This window comes from Peromyscus californicus, unplaced genomic scaffold (genome assembly GCF_007827085.1).
Source record: "Peromyscus californicus insignis strain IS unplaced genomic scaffold, ASM782708v3 Scaffold_3__1_contigs__length_106647218, whole genome shotgun sequence".
NCBI lineage: Eukaryota > Metazoa > Chordata > Mammalia > Rodentia > Cricetidae > Peromyscus > Peromyscus californicus.
The window spans coordinates 36,373,364-36,396,681 of record NW_026294551.1 but is presented as its reverse complement, the minus strand read 5'-3'; the positions used below and the strand labels follow the sequence as shown (position 1 = coordinate 36,396,681).

The window sequence follows — 23,318 nt, the reverse complement described above, 5'->3', positions numbered from 1 at the left end:
TACGGTTGCCAACTAGTTATGCTCCACCCACTAATTCACTTACCTAGGATAGACTTAACATTTCTCATCGCAAAAGAAAAAAATTAAAAAGTCACTCTAACTTAAAGTCATTGATGAAGCTCAGCTATCGCCTAATTAAGGACTAGATATTTGCAACAGTTGGTACTTTTGAGAAAAGTCTTAAAAACTATTGGATATTGCCCGACTGGGGCCAACCTACACAGTAGAACATTCCTACATCCAGCGTCCCCAGACTTTTCAGTTCAATAAAAGGAGCAGCCAGCTCAAAACATTTTTAAAACGTAAGCAAAACAGACAAATATAGAACGTTTAGTGCGAAACCACAGTACCTCCTCCATTAGTCCCTCCACTCTCTCAAAAACATAATGTTCTAATAAAAGCAAGATGGCTAAAAATTGTCAAAATGGCAAAATGTTTTCAAAGTTTAAAAAGAAAACATATGAACACTGTTTTTACACAAAGATCTTTAGCCACCCATAAGGAAACTACCCCTGTGTTAGTTTAACTTATAAAACGAACAGGGCTTTAATCCATTAAGTTATTTTTTTTGTGGGGGGGTCCTGTTTAAGAGAACCCAATTAGCAGAGAAAAGCATAAAGGGCGTGAAGTAGGGGCAATCATGGAAAAGTGGGAAAGGATAAACTGTTCGATGGGGGGTGGGGGGGGTTTAAGCAAGAAGCACTTGAGAAAATATTACTGTCCGGCCCGATAAGAAACCCAAGTTAAGGACAAGACTGTGATAGGGAAAAAGCGTCCAAAACAAGACAGACGGGGAAAGACAAGACTCTTCCAAGCAGAGTCCTGGCCGGTAGGCGAGCGGCCGCTGTCTCCCGGGGCGGCCGCCGAGCCTCCCTCGCAGGAGGCCGACTCCGGCGGGGCCTAGCCGGGGGACACCGGCATCTGGAGGAGCCGAGGCGCCCCGGACCCCCTCCCCCACGGCCCCAGGGCGCCCGGCGCGGCCCCCTCCCCCACCGCCCGCGGCCCCCGCACTCACCAGGCAGAAGAGGTTACAGTGACAATCTTCCAGGCTGGCCCCGTTCGACACGAAGGAGGAACTCATCGTCCCTCACAGCAGCCGCCGCCGGCGCCACAACCCACCATCCGCCATTACCGCCGCCTCCGACCAGAGAGAGAAACACAGACACCGGGGAGGGCGGGGGGCGGTGGGGAGGAGGCCGCCGGGCCGCCCGCCCTCCCCGCCGCCCCCCGGCGCCGCCGCGGCCCCCGCCGCCCGAAGGCACCCAGCCGCCCGGGGCCGAGGCCGCAGGCGGGAGGGCCGCGCCGCGCTGCGCTGCGCTCGGCCGGCCGCCGGGACTGCGGAGCCCGCGGACGCGCGTCCCTCTCCGGAGAGGAGGGGAAGGGATGTGGGTCCCTTCCACCGGAGGGGAGAAGAAGAAAAAAATAAAAAGATTAAAAAAAGCAAAGAAAAAAAACCAAAAACAACAACAACAAAAAAAAATCAGTTACACGATAAGGAGTCAGAGCCCGAGTCCGAGCGGGCCGAGCCCTGGAGCCCCGGAGGCTTCTCCCCGGCCCGGGGGCGCCCGCGGAGGGGCGGGAAGGGCGAGGACCGGCGGAGCAGCCCGGGCCCCCCGGCCCGGCAGCGGCGATGTCCTTAAGCCCGGAGTCTCCTCGGCGGCGGAGGTGGTGGCGGCGTCTGAGGGCTCAGTCCATTCTCCGGCTGCGTCCTCCTGTTGTCCCTGGGCCAAGCCTGCCTAACGTCTGCTCTCCGGCCGCCTCACCGCCTGGACGCCGTAGTCTCCCCCATTTTGTGGGCCCAGCGGGCGGTGTTTTTCCCCCTTTAATCCGAATTCACGGGTTTTCCCTTCGCTTTAATGGCGGCCACAGGGACCAGCTCGCCCTCTCTGCTCGCCCATTGGCCGCCGTGAGGTCACGTGGGCCCGGGCTCCGTGGGGAGGGGGAGAGGGAAGGCAGGGAGGGAGGGCAGGGAAGCTTTCGGAGCCCCGGGGACCGGGCAGCCAGCTGGTGGCTACTAGGATGGCGCCATCTGCTGGATGCCCCGGTTAAGATGACCCGGGCCTTAGGCCCTAGCTTTTTCTCCTGGCTGGAGAATGTGTAGGGCAGGAAGGTTCACTTCAAAATCGACCCGAATGACTTGGAAATCAGTTCGAATTCTTTGGAAGAGAAAGTTGGCAACAACCACAATAATAATAATAATAATAATAATAATAATAATAATAATAATAATAATAATAATAATAATAATTCCAATGCATTCTCATTTACTCCATAAGGCTGCCGGGTAACAGCGCAAAACTCTTAGACTTGAGAATCAGAGCTGGATGGAGATCAGCCTCAGCCGCACTTTTTTAAGAGTTATAATAATGAGGTAAAAATGAAACAATATAGCCTTGTGGTTAATAAACTGGGGATAAAGTCCTGCTGTATAGGATTCGAAGCTAGAGCCAGTCTTTTAACCTCTTGGTGACTCAGTTTCCTCATCAGTAAATTGAGAGAAACAAACCTCATATTTGCTATATGATGCATTAATGCAACCTGAGCTTCCAACCAAGGGCCTGGAACAGATAAGCGCTGTAAAGGCACACATTATTATATGGCCATTATTACTTTATATGGTTATTTTAAGGAACAAGTGAACTCTAAGCGCGAGAATCATGATAACTGGGACTTTGTATATAGCTGTCCATTGCCTTAAAATGGCACACAGTAGGCACTTGATATTTGAAAAGTTACACATAAATAAGAAGAAGAACCATATGTGATGTTAATTACCTTCCCAATCATTCTGGGCTGGCTTACTCTTTAGAGTTCAAAATTTTTTTTCTTGAGAGCTTTAAAAGGGTTATAGGAAGGAAGGAGGGAGAGACAGAAGGAGAGAAGGGAAAAAAGACTATTTAAAAGTTAATGACAAGCAGGGCGGGGGTGGCGCACGCCTTTGATCCTAGCACTCGGGAGGCAGAGCCAGGTGGATCTCTGTGAGTTCGAGGCCAGCCTGGGCTACCCTGGGCTACAGAGGGAGATCCAGGACAGGCACCAAAGCTACACGGAGAAACCCTGTCTCGAGGAAAAAAAAAGAAGAGACAACAGTTAGGAGCTATCACAATTTTGAGTCCTAATTATCTCTGTAAAATAGTGGACTCTTCAAGATTACTTCTTGAGCCACAGAATGAAAAGTATTTTTCATCCATCTATTTGTACATCTATGCAGATTAAGAGCTGAGATCCTGGAGCCAAAAACTTGCAGAAAATGTTCTGCCACTTGCCAGTTGACCTTAGATCAAATTTGACCTTAAATCAAATTAGTTTATCATAAATCAGGGATAATAAAAGTAGTTTTCTTCTAAAATGCTTGATGAAATAATGTTGGTCATAAGTGCTTGTCCCGGTTCATCCTTAATCACATTAATGCTAACCATTAATATAATTTAAAAATCATGACTGAGTGGTGGCACACATATGCAATCCCTGTATTTGGGAGACTGAGACAGGAAAACTAAGAGTTCAAGACCAGCCTGAGGTAGTTGCAAGACTGCTCCTCAAATAAACAGAAAAGAAAAAGAATTTTTTGAGTATCTGCCTATTCCTCAGGATTTCTGGAGAGGCAATAAAGGAAATAAGAATGAGATAAAAGCGGTGACCTGAATAAGATATGCATCAACTGTGACTCTCTAGGAGCACTGGAGGGGGAGTATCCGAGTTGAGAGGGCGTCATCAAGTAGGCAGCATTCGAAATCAGATTTGAAGGATAAAATGAATTCTTACAAAGTTCTTTGAAGCAGTTAAATCTTATTAAACCCAATTCAGATCCAAAGGCCACATATCAAAGTCAATTATACAACCAGGACTAATTCAATCCAGGAGCTCAAATCAACTAAGGTCGGCATCCTTTATAACTGAGTGCCAGCACCAGGAGTCACTGAGCCCAAGACCCAGTGAGGTGAAAGCTCCTCCACTGGTCTCTCCTCTGGGAGAGACTCCTCAGATCTCTGGTCTGCTGCTTGAAATGTTCTCTTCCATTCCTTTTCTAAAGCACATCCATCCTCCTTCATTTTCCCGATTCTGCCTCTCCACCTCCTCTCCCCACTCTCTCTCTGACACACACACACACACACACACACACACACACACACACACACACCCCTAATACACCTTAAGAATCCAGGGGCAGGTAGAATCTGCCTGAAATCCACCACGTAGGAAGTAACTTTTGATTGAACTTTCGTTTGAATGTCAATCTTCTCCAAAAGAAAGGAGGAAGTCCCCAAGAAGGAAAGAACTTTGAGGATCCTAGGAAGAGAGAGGCCTGGGGGAGGGGACAGCAGAGGTGAAAGCAGGAAATGAAGAGACACCTTAGAGGACACGATCCCAACAGAGACAGGAGTGGAAACCTGGGGAGGAAGGAAGAAAGGAGAAAGGAATGATGCCAGCGCCATTTCCAGAGAGCATCTTGGGAACCACCTACATTGTGTTAAGATGACATTTTGTATGAGTTAAAGAGAAACAAAAATAGAAATTTTAGGAAATAGTGATGTGTCAATGTAGGTTCATCAATTGCTTAAAAAAAAAACAGATGTAATGATGTATACACTCAGGAGATTGAGGCAGGAGAATCATAAGCAAGCTTGAGACCTGCTTGGGCTACATAGCAAGATCCCATCTTAAACAAAAATAAAAATGTAGAAAAGTATGATGCTGGGCAGTGGTGGCACACGCCACCAAAAGTGCACAGAGAAATCCTGTCTCAAAGAAGAAAAAAAGAAAGAAAGAAAAAGAAAAGTATAAAGATATGATGATTAAAAAAAACTGTATAGAACCCAAAAAGGTCATAACATCACCACAATTAATCGCCTTTTTACATTTTGATACATAGCCTTCCCTATAATTTTTTTCTAAATGGTTGAGATCACATTTTATATTATTCAGTTTACACAGCACATAGTGAGTGAGTGTGTGTGTGTGTGTGTGTGTGTGTGTGTGTGTGCCAGGATGTGCAAGAATGAGATGGAAAAGACACAGTCTTGCTAGATCGGATACTGGACAGTTGGAACAAATGAAACCCGAACTATTTCTTCTAGCTCGCGACTTGGATTTACTCACTTATAAAATGGGTATGTAGAATGGCACCAGACGTGAGACCTGTTAGCACGACTGTGTGAGAGGCTCCGAGAGAAACAGCGACGACTAGAACCCAGGGAGGAACTTCAAGGTAACTGAGAGGTAGCCTGGGGTCAGCGACCACTGGCTGTCTTCTCTTTGAAATACTGATCCAGCAAGTGATCTCCACATTTAAAATCATCCTTTGACTCTGTTGGCCTTTCAGGAGCTCCATTCTGTATGGAACGGTGGCGTCCCTGGTTTATGGGCTCCTTGCTTGATATAGAGAAGTACCGGAAAGAGCAAAGCCTGACGTTAGAATGAACTCTCTACCCCTGATTCCGAAAAAAAGGCCAAGTCTAGAGCAGAGCTAGTCAATAGAAATGAAACAGAGCCAAGTAAATCCTATAATTCCAATTATTGTTTGTTAAACATATTAAAAAAAAACTTGGGCCAATATATCAGAAACTATATCATTTCATATGTAGTTCATTTAAAATCTATACACATAGGCATTCCTTTTCATTTTTATTATTTATTTATTTATTTATTTATTTATTTATTTATTTTTGCCGAACCTCCCAAAACACATGTTTGTTTGTTTTTCTTAAGGCACATTTCAATTCGGACTAGTCACATTTCAAGGGTCCAATAGGTAAATGTGACCAATGGCTACTATGTTGGTTAATACAAGGTTTGAATCAAAGCTGAAAGTGAAGGAACCAATTAAGCCATAGAGTGAGTGGTCTTCAGCCTAGAGATGGTATTGATTTTTCTTAAGGTTATGTTAATGGTTTAATGTTGTATTTAATTCAATAGAAAAGAAGAGTAAGAAGTTACACAGCATTTTAGTTAATGAATATGCACACATCCTCGCTTCACTGAATATACAAAGGTACAGGACAAAGCAAAGGAAATCAGCAAGGTGAGAAAATAAGGAAACATTGTCTTTCCAGGTATGAAATAGCCTAAATTGCTACTTTTCTTGATAATGTAACATCTACTCTCAGCCTCAAATTTTCTATCAAATGTTTCATTTTGTCAGGTGGTGATAGCTAACACCTTTAATCCCAGCACTCAGAAGGCAGAGGCAGGTGGGTCTCTGTAAATTTGAGGCCAGTCTGGTCTACAGAGCCAATTCCAGTACAGCCAAGGCTGTTACACAGTGAAACCCTGTCCTGAAAAAGCAAAAATAAAGTTTCATTCTGACATGAACTTTGAAATCAATTCCACCTAATTCCGTTACTTCAAATTAGGTTTGCAAACCTTTCTTAGCAAAGTCGCAGTCTCTTTCCAGGTCTTTATTTCAGCCAGTCACCTGAGCCTTCTGGATCTCCTGCTCTCCTAGAGGGATGAAGAGACTGGGTTAAAGGACCACTGCCATTCGCACCTAATATGTGACAGGTAATATATTCCAGACAGGTTGCCTTGTATCTTTGCGCCCATCTTTTGAGGTATTATATTATTCCACTTTTCTAGAATGAAATGTTGAGATCTAGAAATAGCTTCCCTGCAGTCAAAGCAGTCTGTAAAGCAAGCTACAAGGCCTAATGTATCACAAGGGCTCCAGGGAAACTTCTTGGAGGGACAGTTGAGACTAAATCTTGAAGGATGAGTTGGGTTGAGCTAGGAAAAGACTGGTGGGGGGAGGGGAAACTCAAAGGGAGGAGGAGGAGGAGGAGAAGGAGGAAGAAGAAGAAGGAGGAGGAGGAGGAGAAGGAGAAGAAGAAGAAAAAAAAAAGGGGGCTGAACAGTTTAGCTGGGGGAGAAATCCCAGGTCCTAATTAGAAAGAGTTTGGATTTTTTTCCAGAAGAGAAGACTAAACATGAACGTGACAGCTAAGATTTGTTTTTAGAAACAAGATACCAGGGGACTTGTTGGGGGCATGGTGGCAATTCAGGCAGGAAGTGGAGAGGCCTGACCCAAGTAAGAGGAGCTTGTCTACAAACACCCTTTCTGTTTCCCATTTATTTCCACTGTCAAGGCATCAGCGAGGAACCTGGGGAAAGCTTTTTGCCAAAGGAAATCACTTTGGCAAACTGGTGAACGTGCTTTTCTTACTTGAGGTGACTTTTTTTTCCTCAGTGGCCAAAGCTAAAAGAGAAGAGAAGTGCAATTCTTTGAACCTACTCCTCATGGGGAAAAAAAATCTGGGCAGACTTTGGTCTCACAGGATAATTATTCCTGCCCAGATACAAACTAGTTTGCAATTCCATTATTCTCTTCCCTGAAGGAAAGTCCAAAGACATTCAAAAGCTATGACAGCCAAGAAAAGTTTATTCTACAATCTCTTGGTCTCGCCACAGTCTACATGATAGCTAATAGTAATATAAGTGCACAGACCTATTATGTTCTTTCAACCACTGGTTCTGACATTCATTCATCACTTAACATACACTGGTGTTTACGAGGTTCTATACTAAGTGGTGTGATGAGGCAATGCCCGACCGTGAATCAGAAGCAGGCCTGCTCTTAAAATGCTTCTTATGTCTCCTACAATAAACAGCTCTCTAATTGTGTTTCCAAATGGTTTAAATGGCTGATCAAGCATGATGGCGCTTGAAGAAGAGAGCGCTACCCTAGGTACCAAGGAAGAAATAGCTAGAAGAGAACTTTGTGTTTAAAGGGCTTCTTAGCTAATAAGACTTGGACATGCTCTGCTTTTTAGGGTGAAGAATTTAGATAACGTTTCTCCAGCTGCAGTTTGAAGACAAAGTTCTAAAGGATGCTATTAGGAATTTTATTGAAAAGGCAGTTCTTTGTTGTGCTGATCATCTGCTCATTTATTCTTACATTTGCATCCTCCTTTGCTCTGTTCCAGACTGTTCCTTGCAAACAGCCCATAGCATGCTCCTTCACTAATTTCCTTGTGGTTTGATATAGAATCAAGGGTGATGGATGAAGGGCCATGAGAAGACCAAATCTTTTTATTCTTCTCCTTGCGCTTCAGGCAGTTTCCCCAGCTCTGGCCTCATCTAACTGCAGGTGAAAAGCCCCCTTGTGTGGTGGTACATGCCTGTAATCCTGCCACCTGGAAGGGAGAGGCAGGAGGATCAGGAGTCTGTCATCGTCTACTACACAGCCAGTTTAAGGCCAGCCTGATCCACATAAGACTCTCTCAAAGAAGAAAAGAAAAGCTCCTTCTATGATGCCTACTTAGCTGTCTTGACTCCTGAACTTTGGTCTGTTGGATAGTTGTTGCTGTATAGAAATGACATGGAAACATCCCAGTGTAGAACAAACATGCTATTATCTCAAATAGCTCCTGAGAGTTAGTAATAGAGGGTGACTGAGTTAGCCAGGTGCTACTGGCTCACGTTCTCTCATGAGGTTACCAGGATGTTGGTTAGAGCTGGAGCAGGGCTAAAGAATTCACTTCCGAGCTTGCTTCTACAGCCACTGGCAGCAACAGTTCCTGTCCAGCTGTTTCTGACAGGTGGAATTCTCTTTGGACTATGCACATCAGGAAGCCTACTTCTTCAACAGGGAGTAATCCAAGATTGGGGGTGGGGGTGGGTGAGAGAGATTCATATGGAAGCCACAGTCTTTTCACAACCTAATGTCAGAAATAACATGCCATCACTTCTGCCACGAGCTGTTGGTCACACAGACCAACTGTAATATAGTGTAGGAAGGAGCCACACAAGGGTATGAATATCAGGAGGCCGAGATAACTAGGAGCGAACTGTGTTAGGAACTTGCTGCTATCTTAGAGACTAGCTACCAGGCCCACCTTCTGGTCACAAGTGATTCATGTCTGTTTCGCATGTAAAATGCATACATTCCCCCCGCCAAGTTAACAGAAATATCATCTCATTATAGCATTAGTTTGAAATCCAGCATCTCAATGTCTAAGTTAAATTTAAGCATAGCTGAGGCTTCTTGGACACAGCTCCTTAAGTACAACTCTCTGAGCACAGTTCTTGTCTACCTGTGAAACAAAGAGATAACTAAGCCCTTGAGCCAAGGGTAACAATAACGGCTATACACATTCCTGTTCCCAAAGTAGGAAAGTGGCTGGTTATGGTGGTGCACATCTCTAATACCAGCACTCAGGAGGAGGAGGCCAGCCTCAGCTACATAGAGAGTTTGAGGTCTGCCTGGGCTACTTGAGACCCTGCCTCAAACAAAAATTAAAAATGGAGAAAAGAAAAAGATTTTTACTATCTAATATTGTCCTCAAAACTGTTGCCCAAATTCCAAATTCATGTCTGAATGTAAGGATTTTGCCACAACAGAACACCACTAACAGAAAAAACAGTATGCTATGTATTTCTGTCTAAACAGTTACTTGGGAAAGTTTCAAACAACAATTACTAATTATTTCGCATAATCTCTGAAGTCTGGGAATCTAAGACTTAGATTGGCCAGGTGGTTCTGGATCCAAATTTCTCACAAGAATGCAGCAAACATAGCTAGATTACATAACATATTCATATATTCAAACAGCACATGGTAACCTCTAATCTGTAGTTATTAATTATGTATCAATAATTCTGTTCCTATGTCATTTGGGGCTACAGTTATCTCAAGGTTCCACTGGGACTGAGACTCGTCCTACCAAAAACAAAAACAAACAAAACTATGTCCACATCTGATATATTCCTGTTGTAGGCTTTGGTTTTAGCATTCTGAATCATCTTCCTTTTCCACCTGGGAGCTGTCTCTCCCTCATGCCACACAACTCTGAGGTGTCCCATCCTTCTACTATTTAGCATTCAAACACCTCCAGATTTTTTTAATGTATTTATGAGTGTGTGTGTGTGTGTGTGTGTGTGTGTGTGTGTGTGTGTGTGTGTGTTAATGAAGTCCCTGACATAGATGCTACTTTCTCTTCTGGATCCCAACTAATCCAAGGAAGTCTTACTGAGCTGAACAGGTTTCTTTACTGAAGAACTCCTCAGGACTTTTTAATGTGCTAATGTGCATTATGAATCTCCCAGAGGACTCTAGAGCATGCAGCATTTTCCAACTCTTTTGATCACAAACCCTGGTTTTGTGTTTTGCCTTTACATGCATCATAACTAGCATGAAAAAGGATGAACAAGAAACATCACAGTTTAGTTTGACTGAAGCAATGAACATGTGAAGGAAAATAGTAATATGTATGTATATGTACATACACATGTGTAGAACAAACATGCATACATTTATACACATGTGTAAAACAAAACAGTGGTAGATGCTGAGTCACTCAGGGCAATGGATTGGACGACCCTGGTCCTAAGGTCTTGGGAATCATGGAAGGTTGCCCCATGCTAGGCGAAAGGTTAGAATTACTTACCTAAATTACTTAATTGTAGCAATACACTTTATTTTTCAACTGTAACCAGGATTACTTGGCACAACTAGCAAAACTAGCTCTCAACTTGTTGCTTTTTATTACCTTTACCTTTGGTTCAGCAGGTTTGAAGAGACAAGGCCCAAGTTTCAGGAGCCCTGGAGTATTTGGCTTGTATTTCCAATATGGTCGAAGAAAGTTCTTAAAATAGGAAGACCCTCAGGGGAAAAATAATATGTTTAACATTATACCCCCCCCCCTTTTTTTTTTTTTTTTTTTTGAGACAGGGTTTCTCTGTGTAGTTTTGGAGCCTGTCCTGGATCTCTCTCTGTGGACCATGCTGGTCTCGAACTCACAGAGGTCCGCCTGGCTCTGTCTCAAGAGTGCTGGGATTAAAGGCATGCGCCACTGCCGCTTGGCCTAAAGCAGCATTCTTTTTTTTTTTTTTTTTTTGGTTTTTTTGAGACAGGGTTTCTCTGTGTAGCTTTGCGCCTTTCCTGGATCTCGCGCTGTAGCCCAGGCTGGCCTCGAACTCACAGAGATCCGCCTGCCTCTGCCTCCCGAGTGCTGGGATTAAAGGCGTGTGCCACCACCGCCCGGCTGCAGCATTCTTAAGTAAGTTAAAAGATGGAAGACTTGCCAAGCGGTGGTGGTGCACATCTTTAATCCCAGCACTTGGGAGGCAGAGCCAGGCGGATCTCTGTGAGTTCAAAGCCAGCCTGGGCTACCAAGTGAGTTCCAGGAAAGGCGCAAAGCTACACAGAGAAACCCTGTCTCGAAAAACAAAAACAAACAAAAAAAAAAAGATGGAAGACTTCTCTTGACCAGAATTGGTGATTAAAAAAAAAAAAAAAAAAAGGAATATAGAACTCAGGGTAACGATGAGCTTATAACTAGAAAAAGAACAAACATCTTTTTGTAAAAGCAATGTTTAAATGGTTGTGTGAAAGGGCTAGGAGTGTGTCTATCTCAGTGGCAGAGTATATACTTAGTATCCAAGAAATCCTGAGTTCAATCCCTAGCAAGGGGGGACAGAGGGAGGGAGGGAGGAGGGGAGGGAGGGAGGGGGAAGGGAGAGAGGGGGAAGCTGGGCCTGGTAGTTTCTGCCTTTAACCCCAGCACTCAGAAGGCTAAGGCAGTAAGATTACAGCAAGGTTGAGACCAGTCAGGACTACATAGTTCCAGGTTGGCCTAAGCTACAGAGTGAGAAAGAAAGGAAGGGAAGGATGGCAAAAAAAGAAATAAAAAAACAACCAAAAAAGAAGAGTAGCGTGCAGATTAGTTTTCTATACTCTAAAATAAATTACCTCAAAACTTCGTGGCTCAAACAATGAACTTTATCTCTCATAGTTTCTTTGGCTAAACAACTCTAGGTGGAGTTTCAGCTATGACACTGGTCATCTGAAGTCTTTTTTTTTTTTTTTTTTTTTTGGTTTTTCGAGACAGGGTTTCTCTGTGTAGCTTTTGCGCCTTTCCTGGAACTCACTTGGTAGCCCAGGCTGGCCTCGAACTCACAGAGATCCGCCTGGCTCTGCCTCCTAAGTGCTGGAATTAAAGGCGTGCGCCACCACTGCCCAGCAATCTGAAGTCTTGATTTCGGGCTAGCAGAACCTCTTCCCAAGGGGCTCACTCACATAAGCAGCAGGTTGATTCTGGTAGCTAGCAGTACGCCTTATTTCCTCTTCACATGGGTCTATTGTATTGAGGAGGTCCTTGCTCCCATACCATCTAGCCTTCACAAAGAGGCCATGGCAGAACCTACAGGGGATCTTATTATCTAGCCTGAGCAGTCCATCACTGTCATAACCTATCTGTCACTCAAGTGAGCCTTGATTTAATATCCTCCCACACGGCAGGGTTGTTCTAGGTGAACTCAGAAGCTCACAACCACATCATGTCTTTCTTTTTTTTTTTTTTTCATGTCCCTTTGCCTATATGCCTTTCAACCAAGCTCCTTGCAAAATAATTCTATCTTGAGTAGTGAAACCAAGTATGTCATATTTAAAACATCATATTATCTGGTGCTACTTTAAAGCATTTTATGGGCCAGCAAGATGGTTCAGTCAGTGGATAAAAGCACATGTCCTTGAGTGATGCTTAGTTTTAATTGTCAAGTTGTTACAATCCAGATCACCTGGGAAGAGAATGAGGGATTGTCTGGATCAAGTTGGCCTGTGAGTATGTCTATAGGAGATTATCTTGGTTATATTAATTAGAGTGAGAAGACCTTCCCACTCTTTATAGCATCATTCCCTAGGAAGGGGATCCTGAAATGTGTAAGAGCTGAAAAAACCGGCTAAGAAATAACAAGGAGGCATTAATTCATTCCTCTCTGCTTCCTGAATATGGATACAATGTATCCAGTTGTTCCATCCTGCTGTCATGACTTCTCAATGATAGATTATAAGCTGGAACTGTAAACTAAAATAAACCTTTTCTCCTCTAAGTTAATTTTGTCAGGCTATTTGATCATAACAACAGGCAATGAAACTAAGACAAAAATTGTTACCAGGAGTGGGGTTGTTGCTACGATAAACCTGATTGTGTGGCTTTCAAGCCTTTGGAACTATTTTGTGGGAGGAACATGAAAGAGTTTGAAACTCTGGGTTTGAAAATCAACTGAATGTTGGAAGTGTAAGCTTAATGGGTCATTCTAGTGGCAACTTAGACAACAGTAATGCTGAAAAAAATGTGAACAGTAGAGGTCTGGCTTATGAGATCTCAGCAAGGAATGTGGAATTTGCTGGAAACTGGACTAGGACCCATTCATACATTTTTTTTTTTCTTTTTGAGACAGGGTCTCACTATATGGTCTTGGCTGGCCTGGAACTCACTAGTAGACCAGGCTTGCCTCAGACTCCAGAAATCTGCCTGCCTCTAGCACCCAAGCACTGGAATTAAAGGCGTTCATGTGATTTGTTTTGGTCAAGAGTCTGGTTGCATTCTTCCTGTGTCCTAAGCAGGAATGGGTAAGTTTGAAGGTGATAGACTAACCTGGAACTGTGAACTAAACAGTTGCTATTGCCAAGATGTTTTATCACAGCAACAGGAAAGGAAATTGCAGAAGCCCAGTGACCTGAGTTCAATTCCAGAATCCACACAGGAAAAAGCTTGATGGGGTGGTGAGCATCTGTAATCCAATAATCCTCTATCAAGATGGAAGGCAGAAATGTGAGAATCACCCAAGGCTCACAGATCAGTCAGCCTGGAGTACACAGTTCAGTAGAAATGACAAGAAAGACCCGGCTTGACCAGGTAGAAGGAGAGAGCTGACTCTCAAAGGCTTGCTAAACACACACACACACACACACACACACACACACACACACACACACACACAGAGAGAGAGAGAGAGAGAGAGAGAGAGAGAGAGAGAGAGCCTCCAAACATACACTGTATTAGTTTCTTTTCTGCTGTTGTGATAAAACACCATGTGCAAGACACTTGGGTTAATTCCTAGTACTGGAAAAAAAAGTCTCATTTTTTTTTTAAAGATTTATTTTATTTTATTTATTTGGGTTTTTTTGAGACAGGGATTCTCTGTGTAGTTTTGGTGCCTGTCCTGGAACTCATTCTGTAGACCAGGCTGGCCTCGAACTCATAGAGAGCCGACTGGCTCTGCCTCCCGAGTGCTGGGATTAAAGGTGTGCACCACCACCGCCCTGTTCTCATTTTTTTTTTGTTGTTGTTGTTTTTTTGTTTTTTCGAGACAGGATTTCTCTGTGTAGCTTTGCGCCTTTCCTGGAACTCGCTTTGGAGACCAGGCTGGCCTCGAACTCACAGAGATCCGCCTGCCTCTGCCTCCCGAGTGCTGGGATTAAAGGCGTGCGCTACCACCGCCCGGCTCTGTTCTCATTGTTAAAGGCAGTTAGAACACACTAATATTGGCTTGTTTTCTTTCTTTGTGAAGTTGAAAATGATGATTCATGATGGACCAACACCTATATCAATATGATGGAATGTCATGTAGTAACCAAAAATGACAAGAACGTGGTTTGTGTCCATGCATGGACATACGTACACAGAGTAATGGAAATGAAATAAAACAGACCAGGCTAATGCGACAGCTCAGCATGTGAAAGAGCTTGCCACCAAATCTGATGGCCTGAGTTTTATTCCAGGGACCCAAACAGGAGAGAATCAACTCCAGCAAGGTGTCCTCTGACCCCCACATGCACTGCTGTATTATGTGCCACCTAAAAGTAAATAATTTGTCATTTAAAAATTGTTTTTAAAAAGCTGCAAGCTGGTGTGTTTGAGTATGACTTGTCCTGTGGACTAAGACCCCCCTGACCTCTCATCAAGTGCTTTACGGAGATAGTCCCTTATATAGGAAAAACATCCTGAGATGGAAGGCAGATAAATTCTGGCATATGATTACTAAATGTAGAGACGAAAGCTAAAACTGAATCGAATATTTCTTATGGAAGTCCGTTACATTAGTGCCCTCAACTTGACCCCACTCTCCTGGACCTCACCTCCTGGCACACAAGGAGTCCCCTTGCTTTGAATCAGGCCCACTTATTTAAGAAATAGAATATGCCACATACGGGGACACATACCTGCAGTCTCAGTGCCTGGGAGGCTGAGAAGGATCACACGTTCAAGGTCAGCCTAGGCTGTGTAACTAGATACATGTTCAATAAAAAAATAATACAGTACAGCTACAGAGATATTGTGTTTGTTCAAGGACTAAGCCTCGGGGAGGTCTGACAACTCCTACCTTTATGCTTTTGAAGCCCTGAACCATCATTTAAGTTCAAGTGCAGAGAGAGAGAGGTCCTGGCACTATAAGGCGATAGGAAGAGGTCCAGCCTTGGCAGCATCCCAGCTTTGCCAAGTTTTCCAGACATCCTTAATAAGAGTCCAAAACATGAATGAAACCATCTGACTGCCACCATGTAAGAAAACCAAGTGAGCCAGGCGGTGGTGGCCCACGCTTTTAGTCCCAGCACTCGGGAGGCAGGGGCAGGTGAATCTCTGTGAGTTCGAGGCCTGCCTGGTCTACAGAATGAGTTCCCGGACAGGCTCCAAAGCTACACAGAGAAACCCTGTTTCAAAAAAACAAAACAAAACAAACAAAAACAAACAAAAGCAAAACAACAACAAAAAGAAACCCAAGTGAGACCTGCAGGACCGTAGACCCACACAGCCATGGTCAACCCACACAACCATGGTCAACCCACACAACCATGGTCAACCCACACAACCATGGTCGACCCACACAGCCATGGTCAACCCACACAGCCATGGTCAACCCACACAACCATGGTCGACCCACACAGCCATGGTCAACCCACACAACCATGGTCGACCCACACAGCCATGGTCGACCCACACAGCCATGGTCGACCCACACAACCATGGTCAACCCACACAGCCATGGTCGACCCACACAGTCATGGTCGACCCACACAGCCATGGTCGACCCACACAGCCATGGTCGACCCACACAACCATGGTCGACCCACACAGCCATGGTCAACCCACACAGCCATGGTCAACCCACACAGCCATGGTCAACCCACACAACCATGAGAAATTAAAACCAATTTAAGCCACTAAGTTTTACAGTGGTTTTCATTAAGTAGAGCTAGACAACCAAATTACTTCTAATGTTGGTAATATTAAACATTCTAGCTGGTTTGAAATCGTATTAGACAGCATTAAATCGAGAATACCAGAACTCTACCTTAAGCTGCAGGTATTGCCTTTCCCAGCACAGTCTCATCCCTCTCCCTCAGCACACACCCTCACTCCCTCACCACCCACCCTCACTCCCTACTCTTGCCAAATTCTGGAAAATTAGAAATGGGAGCCAGTAACAGAAAACAAAGAACACGGAATTCCAAGAGAACGAATGGACTCCCATTGAAACAGGCTATACCTTCACAGTGTGCCTACTCTGCACCTGAGAACAGGCCTGGGTTTAGATGCCAAGCCTGTCCTGGCAGAGAGACAGAGACAGAGACAGAGACAGAGATGAGGCCTCAGGAAAAAACCTCACTCAATGACCCTTGTACAAATTACCCTTATTTAATGCTCACTATATCTGAAAGATTGATATTTTTCTTCCCAGACTACCCATGAAAAAAAGTAAACACTGTAGATGTGGAGTAACTTGTTCAAGGCCACACAGTAGTTATTTACTACTACAGGGATGGGGTGAGGGGGTTACCTATCCAAAGTAAGGAGAGATGATTTCAGAGTGTGGCACATTATGAAGTCACATCATTTCAGTTGTTTTTAGTTTAAGTGAAAACCAAAGCTGAATGAAAGCTCTGTGCCGTTAGGGGCCCCCAAGGAAACAGAGCCCCGACTCAGTCTTTCTTGTGGCTAGACTGTGGACCAGGTGGGAGGAAGCCCTCTCTCCACTTCAGCAGAGAAGCGGCTCCACACCAGAGGTGGTTGGTGAAGTGAGTCAGTGAATTGCTTCTCAGAAGCACATGTGAGGCCCCCCTGTCCTCACGATCCTTGAGAGATATAGAAGGGACCCAAGGTGGCCGTGGCATCCTGTGTGTGTGGAGGGGGGGGGGCGCTGCTGTCACTGTTTCCCAAGTGTCCCACCAAATTAAGAATGCCTGGAGAAACGTGTGTCGCACAAACATCAGATCCTTGACAGAAAACTCTTGTCTGTTCCACCCCCATAGTCTCCATTCAAGTTCCCAGAAGTTTGCAATTATGCTTAAAAGAGGTTTCCAGACAAGGCTTACTCAGCACTGGTTGTCAGTAGGATGAGATTATTTTGTTTTGTATCCTTCGTTCCTTTAAACCTGGCTGACCATTGCCATTCTGACCCATGCTGGTGCATAAAGGCCGGCTGTGAACCACAGGCCTGTTCCCATTCTACTCCCACGTGAGTGTGTGTGTGTGTGTGTGTGTGTGTGTGTGGTGAGGGTATGTAAGTGTGGTGTGTGTGTGTTTGTGTGTGTGTATATGTGTGTGTGTGGTGAGGGTATATAAGTGTGGTATGTGTGTGTGTGTGTGTGTGTGTGTGTGTGTGTGGTGAAGGTATGTAAGTGTGGTGTGTGTGTGTGTGTGTGTGTGTATGTGTGTGTGTATATGTGTGTGTGTGTGGTGAGGGTATGTAAGTGTGTGGTGTGTATATGTGTGTGTGTGTGTGTGTGTGTGTGTGTGTGTGTGTGTGTGTGTGGTGAGGGTATGTAAGTGTGTGGTGTGTATGTGTGTGTGTGTGTGTGTGTGTGTGTGTGTGTGTGTGTGGTGAGGGTATGTATGTGTGTGTGTATGTGTGTGTGTGTGTTGTATGTTGTGTGTGTTCATGTACATGCATTTCCTCCTCTCCCTGGGTTCAAAGCCTTCTATACCAGCTTGCTCTATGTGCCGCTCTGTTTTGTCAACGCTGCCCTTCTCCCTGATATACTTCCTTTTAGCCTCTTGCCCTTTGACCTGTTGCCCCGTTTTCTGGTGTTCTAACCCCTCTGCTTCGTTTCTCATTTTGACTTTGCTAAAACACGCCGTACTAAGTCCTAAGTTTGTGAATTGCAGAATTCCACCAGGGTGGCATATATTGTCCAAGCCCTAGTGTTGGGAAGAAACTATCTAGGAAAAGAAGTGGCAAAGCCAGAAATTATAGCATATGCCTAGAATTACTTTTTTTTCTTTTTTGTTTTTTCTTTTTCTTTTTTTTTTTTTGTTTTTTGCTTTTTGTTTTGTTTTAAGGCAGGGTTTCCTCTATGTAGCCCTGGCTGTCCTGGAACTCACTTTTTAGACCAGGCTGCCTTGGAACTCACAGAGAACTCACAGGTAGTGTCTGCCTCCAGAGTGCTGGGATTAAAGGCGTGTGCCACCACCAATAAGCCGGATTACTCTTTTAAAATCATTATTTATTATTTTCATGTGTATGGATGTTTTGTCTACATGTATGTCTGTGGATCATGTGCGTGTCTAGTGCCCATGGAAAACTGGAGTTAAACATGTGGATGCTGGGAACTGAACCTCTGATCTCTGGAAGAGTAGTCCATGATTGGAACCACTGAGGTAACAAGGATTACTTATCAACTCCACTTACTGGCAGACACTACCAGCCACATTTTTCCCTGGCTGTATACCTTTTCTTCTAGTTCCAGGAGATTTAGGAGATTGTATACAATCTCGAGACTTTTAAGTGGCTCATAACTGTAATCCAAGCATTTGGGAGGAGGCAAGATCAGGAGTTCAAGGCTATCTACTTAGGAAGTTCAACACTAACCTGCACTATAGCATATACTATCCCACTTCCTCTGAACAAAACAAAACAAACAATAAAGAAAAAATCCAGCCATGGGGCTACATAATTATAAATCCCAGCTCTTAGAAGGTAGATTCAGGAAGATGAAGGGTTTAGGAAGGATCAGGATTTCAGAGCCAGCCTCAGCTCTGTTGTAAATTTGAGGCCAACCTAGGCTACAGGAGACACTATCTCAAAAAAAAAAAAAAAAAAAAAAAGCTTCTTGGTTACAACTTTGGAAAACCATTTGGCAGTATCTACTAAAGCTGAACATATGCATATACTTTTTACCCAAGAATTCTACTCCAAGATTCAGACCCAACCAAAATGCACACATATGTTCATCAAAAGACATGCACAAGAATGTTCACAGCAAGAGTTAGCATAAAACTAGCTAAAAACTAGAAACAGTCCAAACGTCCAAAAGCAGTCGAGTGGATAAAGAGTAATATATTCAGACAATGAGATATACAACAAGGGTGGGGGAAACTATGGCTATGTACAACATGATTGAACCTTACAAATGCAATAATAAACAAAAAAGAATACAGAATATATCCTTTATTTGTATGAAATTCCAAACCAGGCAAAAATGAATTTTTTAGGAGTCAGAAAAGCAGTTATTATGTGAGGAGGAGTAGCCAGGTCGGGGCACGGAAGGATTGGGTACGTGTGATTTTCTCTTTCTTCCTCCCTCTACCCCCAGAAAAGGTTTGTCTGTGTGGCCTTGGCTTTGTAGACCAGGCTAGCTTTGAACTCAGAGATCCACAGCCTGAGCAGCATTCTCTTTCTTGATCCGGGGACTGATTGAACAGATGTGATTGATGACTTTGGGAATAATTCTTCCAGCTGTAGCGTTATGGTTGGTGTGCTTTCCTATATGTGGTTTGCATGAAAAAGCAAAGACAGAAAGAAAACCTTACCTGCTTTTTCCTAAAACCGTAGTAGAGGATATTCAAGTTGAGTGTCAGCTAAATGAATTTTCCCATGTTCCCGTTTGTCATTTGGAGAAGTCCAGGCAACCGGTTCTGAGTCCTATGCTCCAATTATTTCCTGTTCCGCTCTACAAGTAGACATTACAGGGTTGGGAGGACACAGCTGACCAGTGCGTGGTTCTCAGCTCACGCAACACCTGTCTCCGCCTCTCGGTCCCAAGGTGGAGTTAATTAGGAGTCACATGTAGACCCTGTAGTGTAGAACATGTTTTAGCCTCCGTAAATTAGGAGGGAGTTGGTAAAGGGCCAAGCCGTCATGGAGGGAAAAAAGTTTATATTTACCAGGCGTGGTAGTTTCCTGATCTATAAGATTGAGATGAAAACTTGGAGAGTTGCTGGAAAGATTAAATAATATGTGAGTTATGACACATGACTTTTATAGGCTACTTAATCAAAGCTGGGTGCTAAGGTTAAACACTATTTTGAGACTGGTCATTATATCCGCCCTTCTAGTCACTGGATAGTGTGAGTTGATCTGAAAAAGTAAACAGATTTGCTCATACATTTGAAAATGAATCTCGATGAATGTCAGCCAAGAGAAGCATAAATAAACTCTGCAAAGAACACATTCTGAGGTGCAGAAGAATGCAATTCAAGAATATAAATTAGACAGCACAATCATATCACACCACACTATGAAAGCACAAATACTAAGAAATTGAAAGAACCAAGAAAAAGCCATAGTCCTAGGGCCGGGGAGATGGCTCAGTAAATAAAAGCTCTTGCTGCCAAGCCAGATGATCTGATCTGGGACCCACAGGGCGGAAGGGGAGAGCCCACTCTTCCCACGTTGTCCCCTGACCTTCCCAGGTACTATGGGATGCGCACGGTTCCCCCCATGCTTTTGCATAGACAAAACGAACATGAATAAAAATATAGCAAGAGTTTAAAGTCATTCTCTTAGATTATTGTTGATCTCAATAAGTGGATTTGATTACAGTAGCAGATGTTGGTTCTGCCTATCCGGAATTCTAGAAATGGTAGAAATTCTAAATGGTAGTGGGGCCCAAGGTGGCAGCAGGCTGAGGGCATAAGAGAACAAGGCCATAACGAGAAATGCATGGGTTTGGGCAGCAGTGAAACAGAGGCCCTTTCATCATCAGAAATCAAGGGCAAATAAATATCAGAGGGCAGAGCAAGACAGGATGACCAAAGTACATACAAACAGCCTGTGGAGATGAGGGCTGTTGATCAGTCAAACTTGGAGAGACTCACAGGAAGTGTGGAAGGAGGGCAGGACCAGAGGAGAGCAGGCAAACAGATAGGCAGCCCCGGCAGGTGAGGAGGGCTCTCCAAACAGAAGCCACATCCTCTCTTGGCTTCAAAAGCTGCTATGGACCTCCCTCCTGCTGCTAGTGCATCCTTAGTGCACCTGGTGATAGACAATCATGCTGGTGATAGAAACAGGATGGGTAGCAATGGGGGTGAGACTTCCTCACTGGCTTCTCGAATCCAGGTTTATCCAAGTGCCATTGATTTTAAAAAGGGAGCTATGGGGTTAGGGAGTGGAGGAAAAGGAGCTTGATGGTACACACCTTTAATCCCAGCACTTGGGAGGCAGAGGCAGGCGAATCTCTGTGAAGTCCAGGCCAGCCTGGTCTACAGAGTGAGTTCCAAGCCAACCAGGGCTACACAGTGAGTCTGAGTCTCTCTCTCTCTCTCTCTCTCTCTCTCTCTCTCTCTCTCTGGGTGGATAAAATATTTGCCACACAAGCATAAGAACCTGAGTTAGATCTTAAGAGACAATAACAAAAGATCAGTGTAGGGGGCTGGAGAGATGGCTCAGCAGTTAAGAGCACCACTGGGCCGGGCAGTGGTGGCGCATGCCTTTAATCCCAGCATGCGGGAGGCAGAGCCAGGCGGATCTCTGTGAGTTCAAGACCAGCCTGGGCTACAGAGTGAGTTCCAGGAAAGGCACAAAGCTACACAGAGAAACCCTGTCTCAAAAAAAAAAAACAAAAACAAAAAAAAACACCACTGGCTGCTGTTCCAGAGGACCTGGGTTCAATTCCCAATTCGTACATGACAGCTCACAACTGTCTGTAACTCAGGTTCCAGTGGATCCGACTCCCTCACAAAAACATGCAGGTCAAACACCAATGCATTAAAAAAAGAAGGAAAAAAAAGAAAGAGAGAGAGAGAGAGAAAGAAAGAAAGAAAGAAAGAAAGGAAGGAAGGAAGGAAGGAAGGAAGGAAGGAAGGAAGGAAGGAAGGAAGGAAGGAAGGAAGAAAGGAAGAAAGAAAAAGAAACCCCAGTGTGGCAGCTCTTGTTAGGGAGGTGGTAGATCTTTGGGGCTCACTATAGCTAGCTAGCCTAATCTCCTTAGCAAGCCTCAGAACCCAGTAAGAAACTGTCTCAAAAACTAAGGTGGATGGTTCCTGAAGAATGACACCAAGGTTGACCTCTAGCCTCCATCTGCACAAGTGTGCACATACATACACACACACACACACACACACACACACACACACACACACACACACACACTCAGAGAGAGAGAGAGAGACAGAGACAGAGACAGAGGAGCATGAATTAGATCAGTGAATTCTCCCAGGCAGCCTCCAGATCAACAGCCTTCCTAGTCAAGAAAATGACAGGTAGAATGATCCATGGTCTTTTTCTGGGGAAAATAAAAGTGGGGGATGCCAGCACTCAGGAGGAACAGGCAGGTGGATCTCTGTGAGATGGAGGACAGCCTGGTTTACAAAGCGAGTTCCAGGACAGCCAGGGCTACAAAGAGAAATCCTACCTCGAAAAACAGACAGACAGACAGACAGAAGTGGAGGAAGGCTAGCAGTGTTCCTGGCTATATAACAAGCAGGGAAAGAGGGAACATTCTGTCCTGGGATCATATTTTCTTTGGAGCATTAAAGACAGGTGTATGTTTAAAGAGTGCAGCTGGGTGTGGTCGCGTATGTTGTCCCTATTACTTGGGAGGCTGAGGCAGGATTGATTGAGCTCAGGAACTCAAGACCAACTTGAGAAACAGCAAGATCATACTCAAAAAAAAATACATTTTTAAAAAGTCAAAGAAAGTTCTGCCTGAAGTCCCCGAGGGAACCCCTTGTCTGGTGGTATAGCCATTTTCGTGTATGTGAGCCAAACTGTGCAGAAAATTTGGCAGTGGTGTGCAAAGTGGAAACTGTGTGGGGTTGACTACCTTACAGACCTAGTTAGGGATCCAGATGATCAGCTAGCTCTGTAACTTCGAACAGACTACTTAGCTACTCAGAATTTCACTTTCCTTGGCTATAAAATGGAGATAATATCTATTAGAAAGAATTCATGTGACAGTTAAGATAAATTTCACAGTACTGGCACACTGAAGCTAATGGCAATTCTCTTCCCTTTTTCCTTTCTTTCTTTCTTTTTTGCGACAGTCTCACTATGTATCACAGGCTAGCCTACCCTCAGATTCTGAATCCTCTTACCTCTGCCAAACAAGTGTTAGAATAACTGCACAAGCCAACATTAACCAGTTCTGCCGGTCCTTAATGAAAGGGCTATATTTTATGTCTTATTGTGAGGTTTCTTCTTTCTAGCAATTTGTGCTTTTGAGACACATCTTGAGTGCTGTCATGATCCTCGATGTTCTTATCAGACCACAGAAGGATTGGTAACTGTAGTGTGGCAGGCAAAATAATTGCCTCCCTAAAAGATGTGTGCCCCAACCCAAGGTAATCTGTGAATCTGTTATGTTCCAAAGAGGATTTTAC

General features: G+C 44.3%; 1 protein-coding gene across 2 annotated transcripts in view; it reads right to left on the bottom strand.

Moving 5' to 3' along the window:
- The window catches only part of Med13 (mediator complex subunit 13), a 96,304-nt gene extending 95,098 nt beyond the window's left edge, over positions 1–1,206 (bottom strand). For both annotated transcript variants that reach the window (XM_052756144.1, XM_052756145.1), the window contains exon 1: positions 1,016–1,206. In XM_052756144.1, the coding sequence (XP_052612104.1) occupies positions 1,016–1,081 (66 nt within the window). In that variant the 5' untranslated portion in view covers positions 1,082–1,206. The remainder of the gene's footprint in view (positions 1–1,015) is intronic.
- Positions 1,207–23,318: the final 22,112 nt, after the last annotated feature.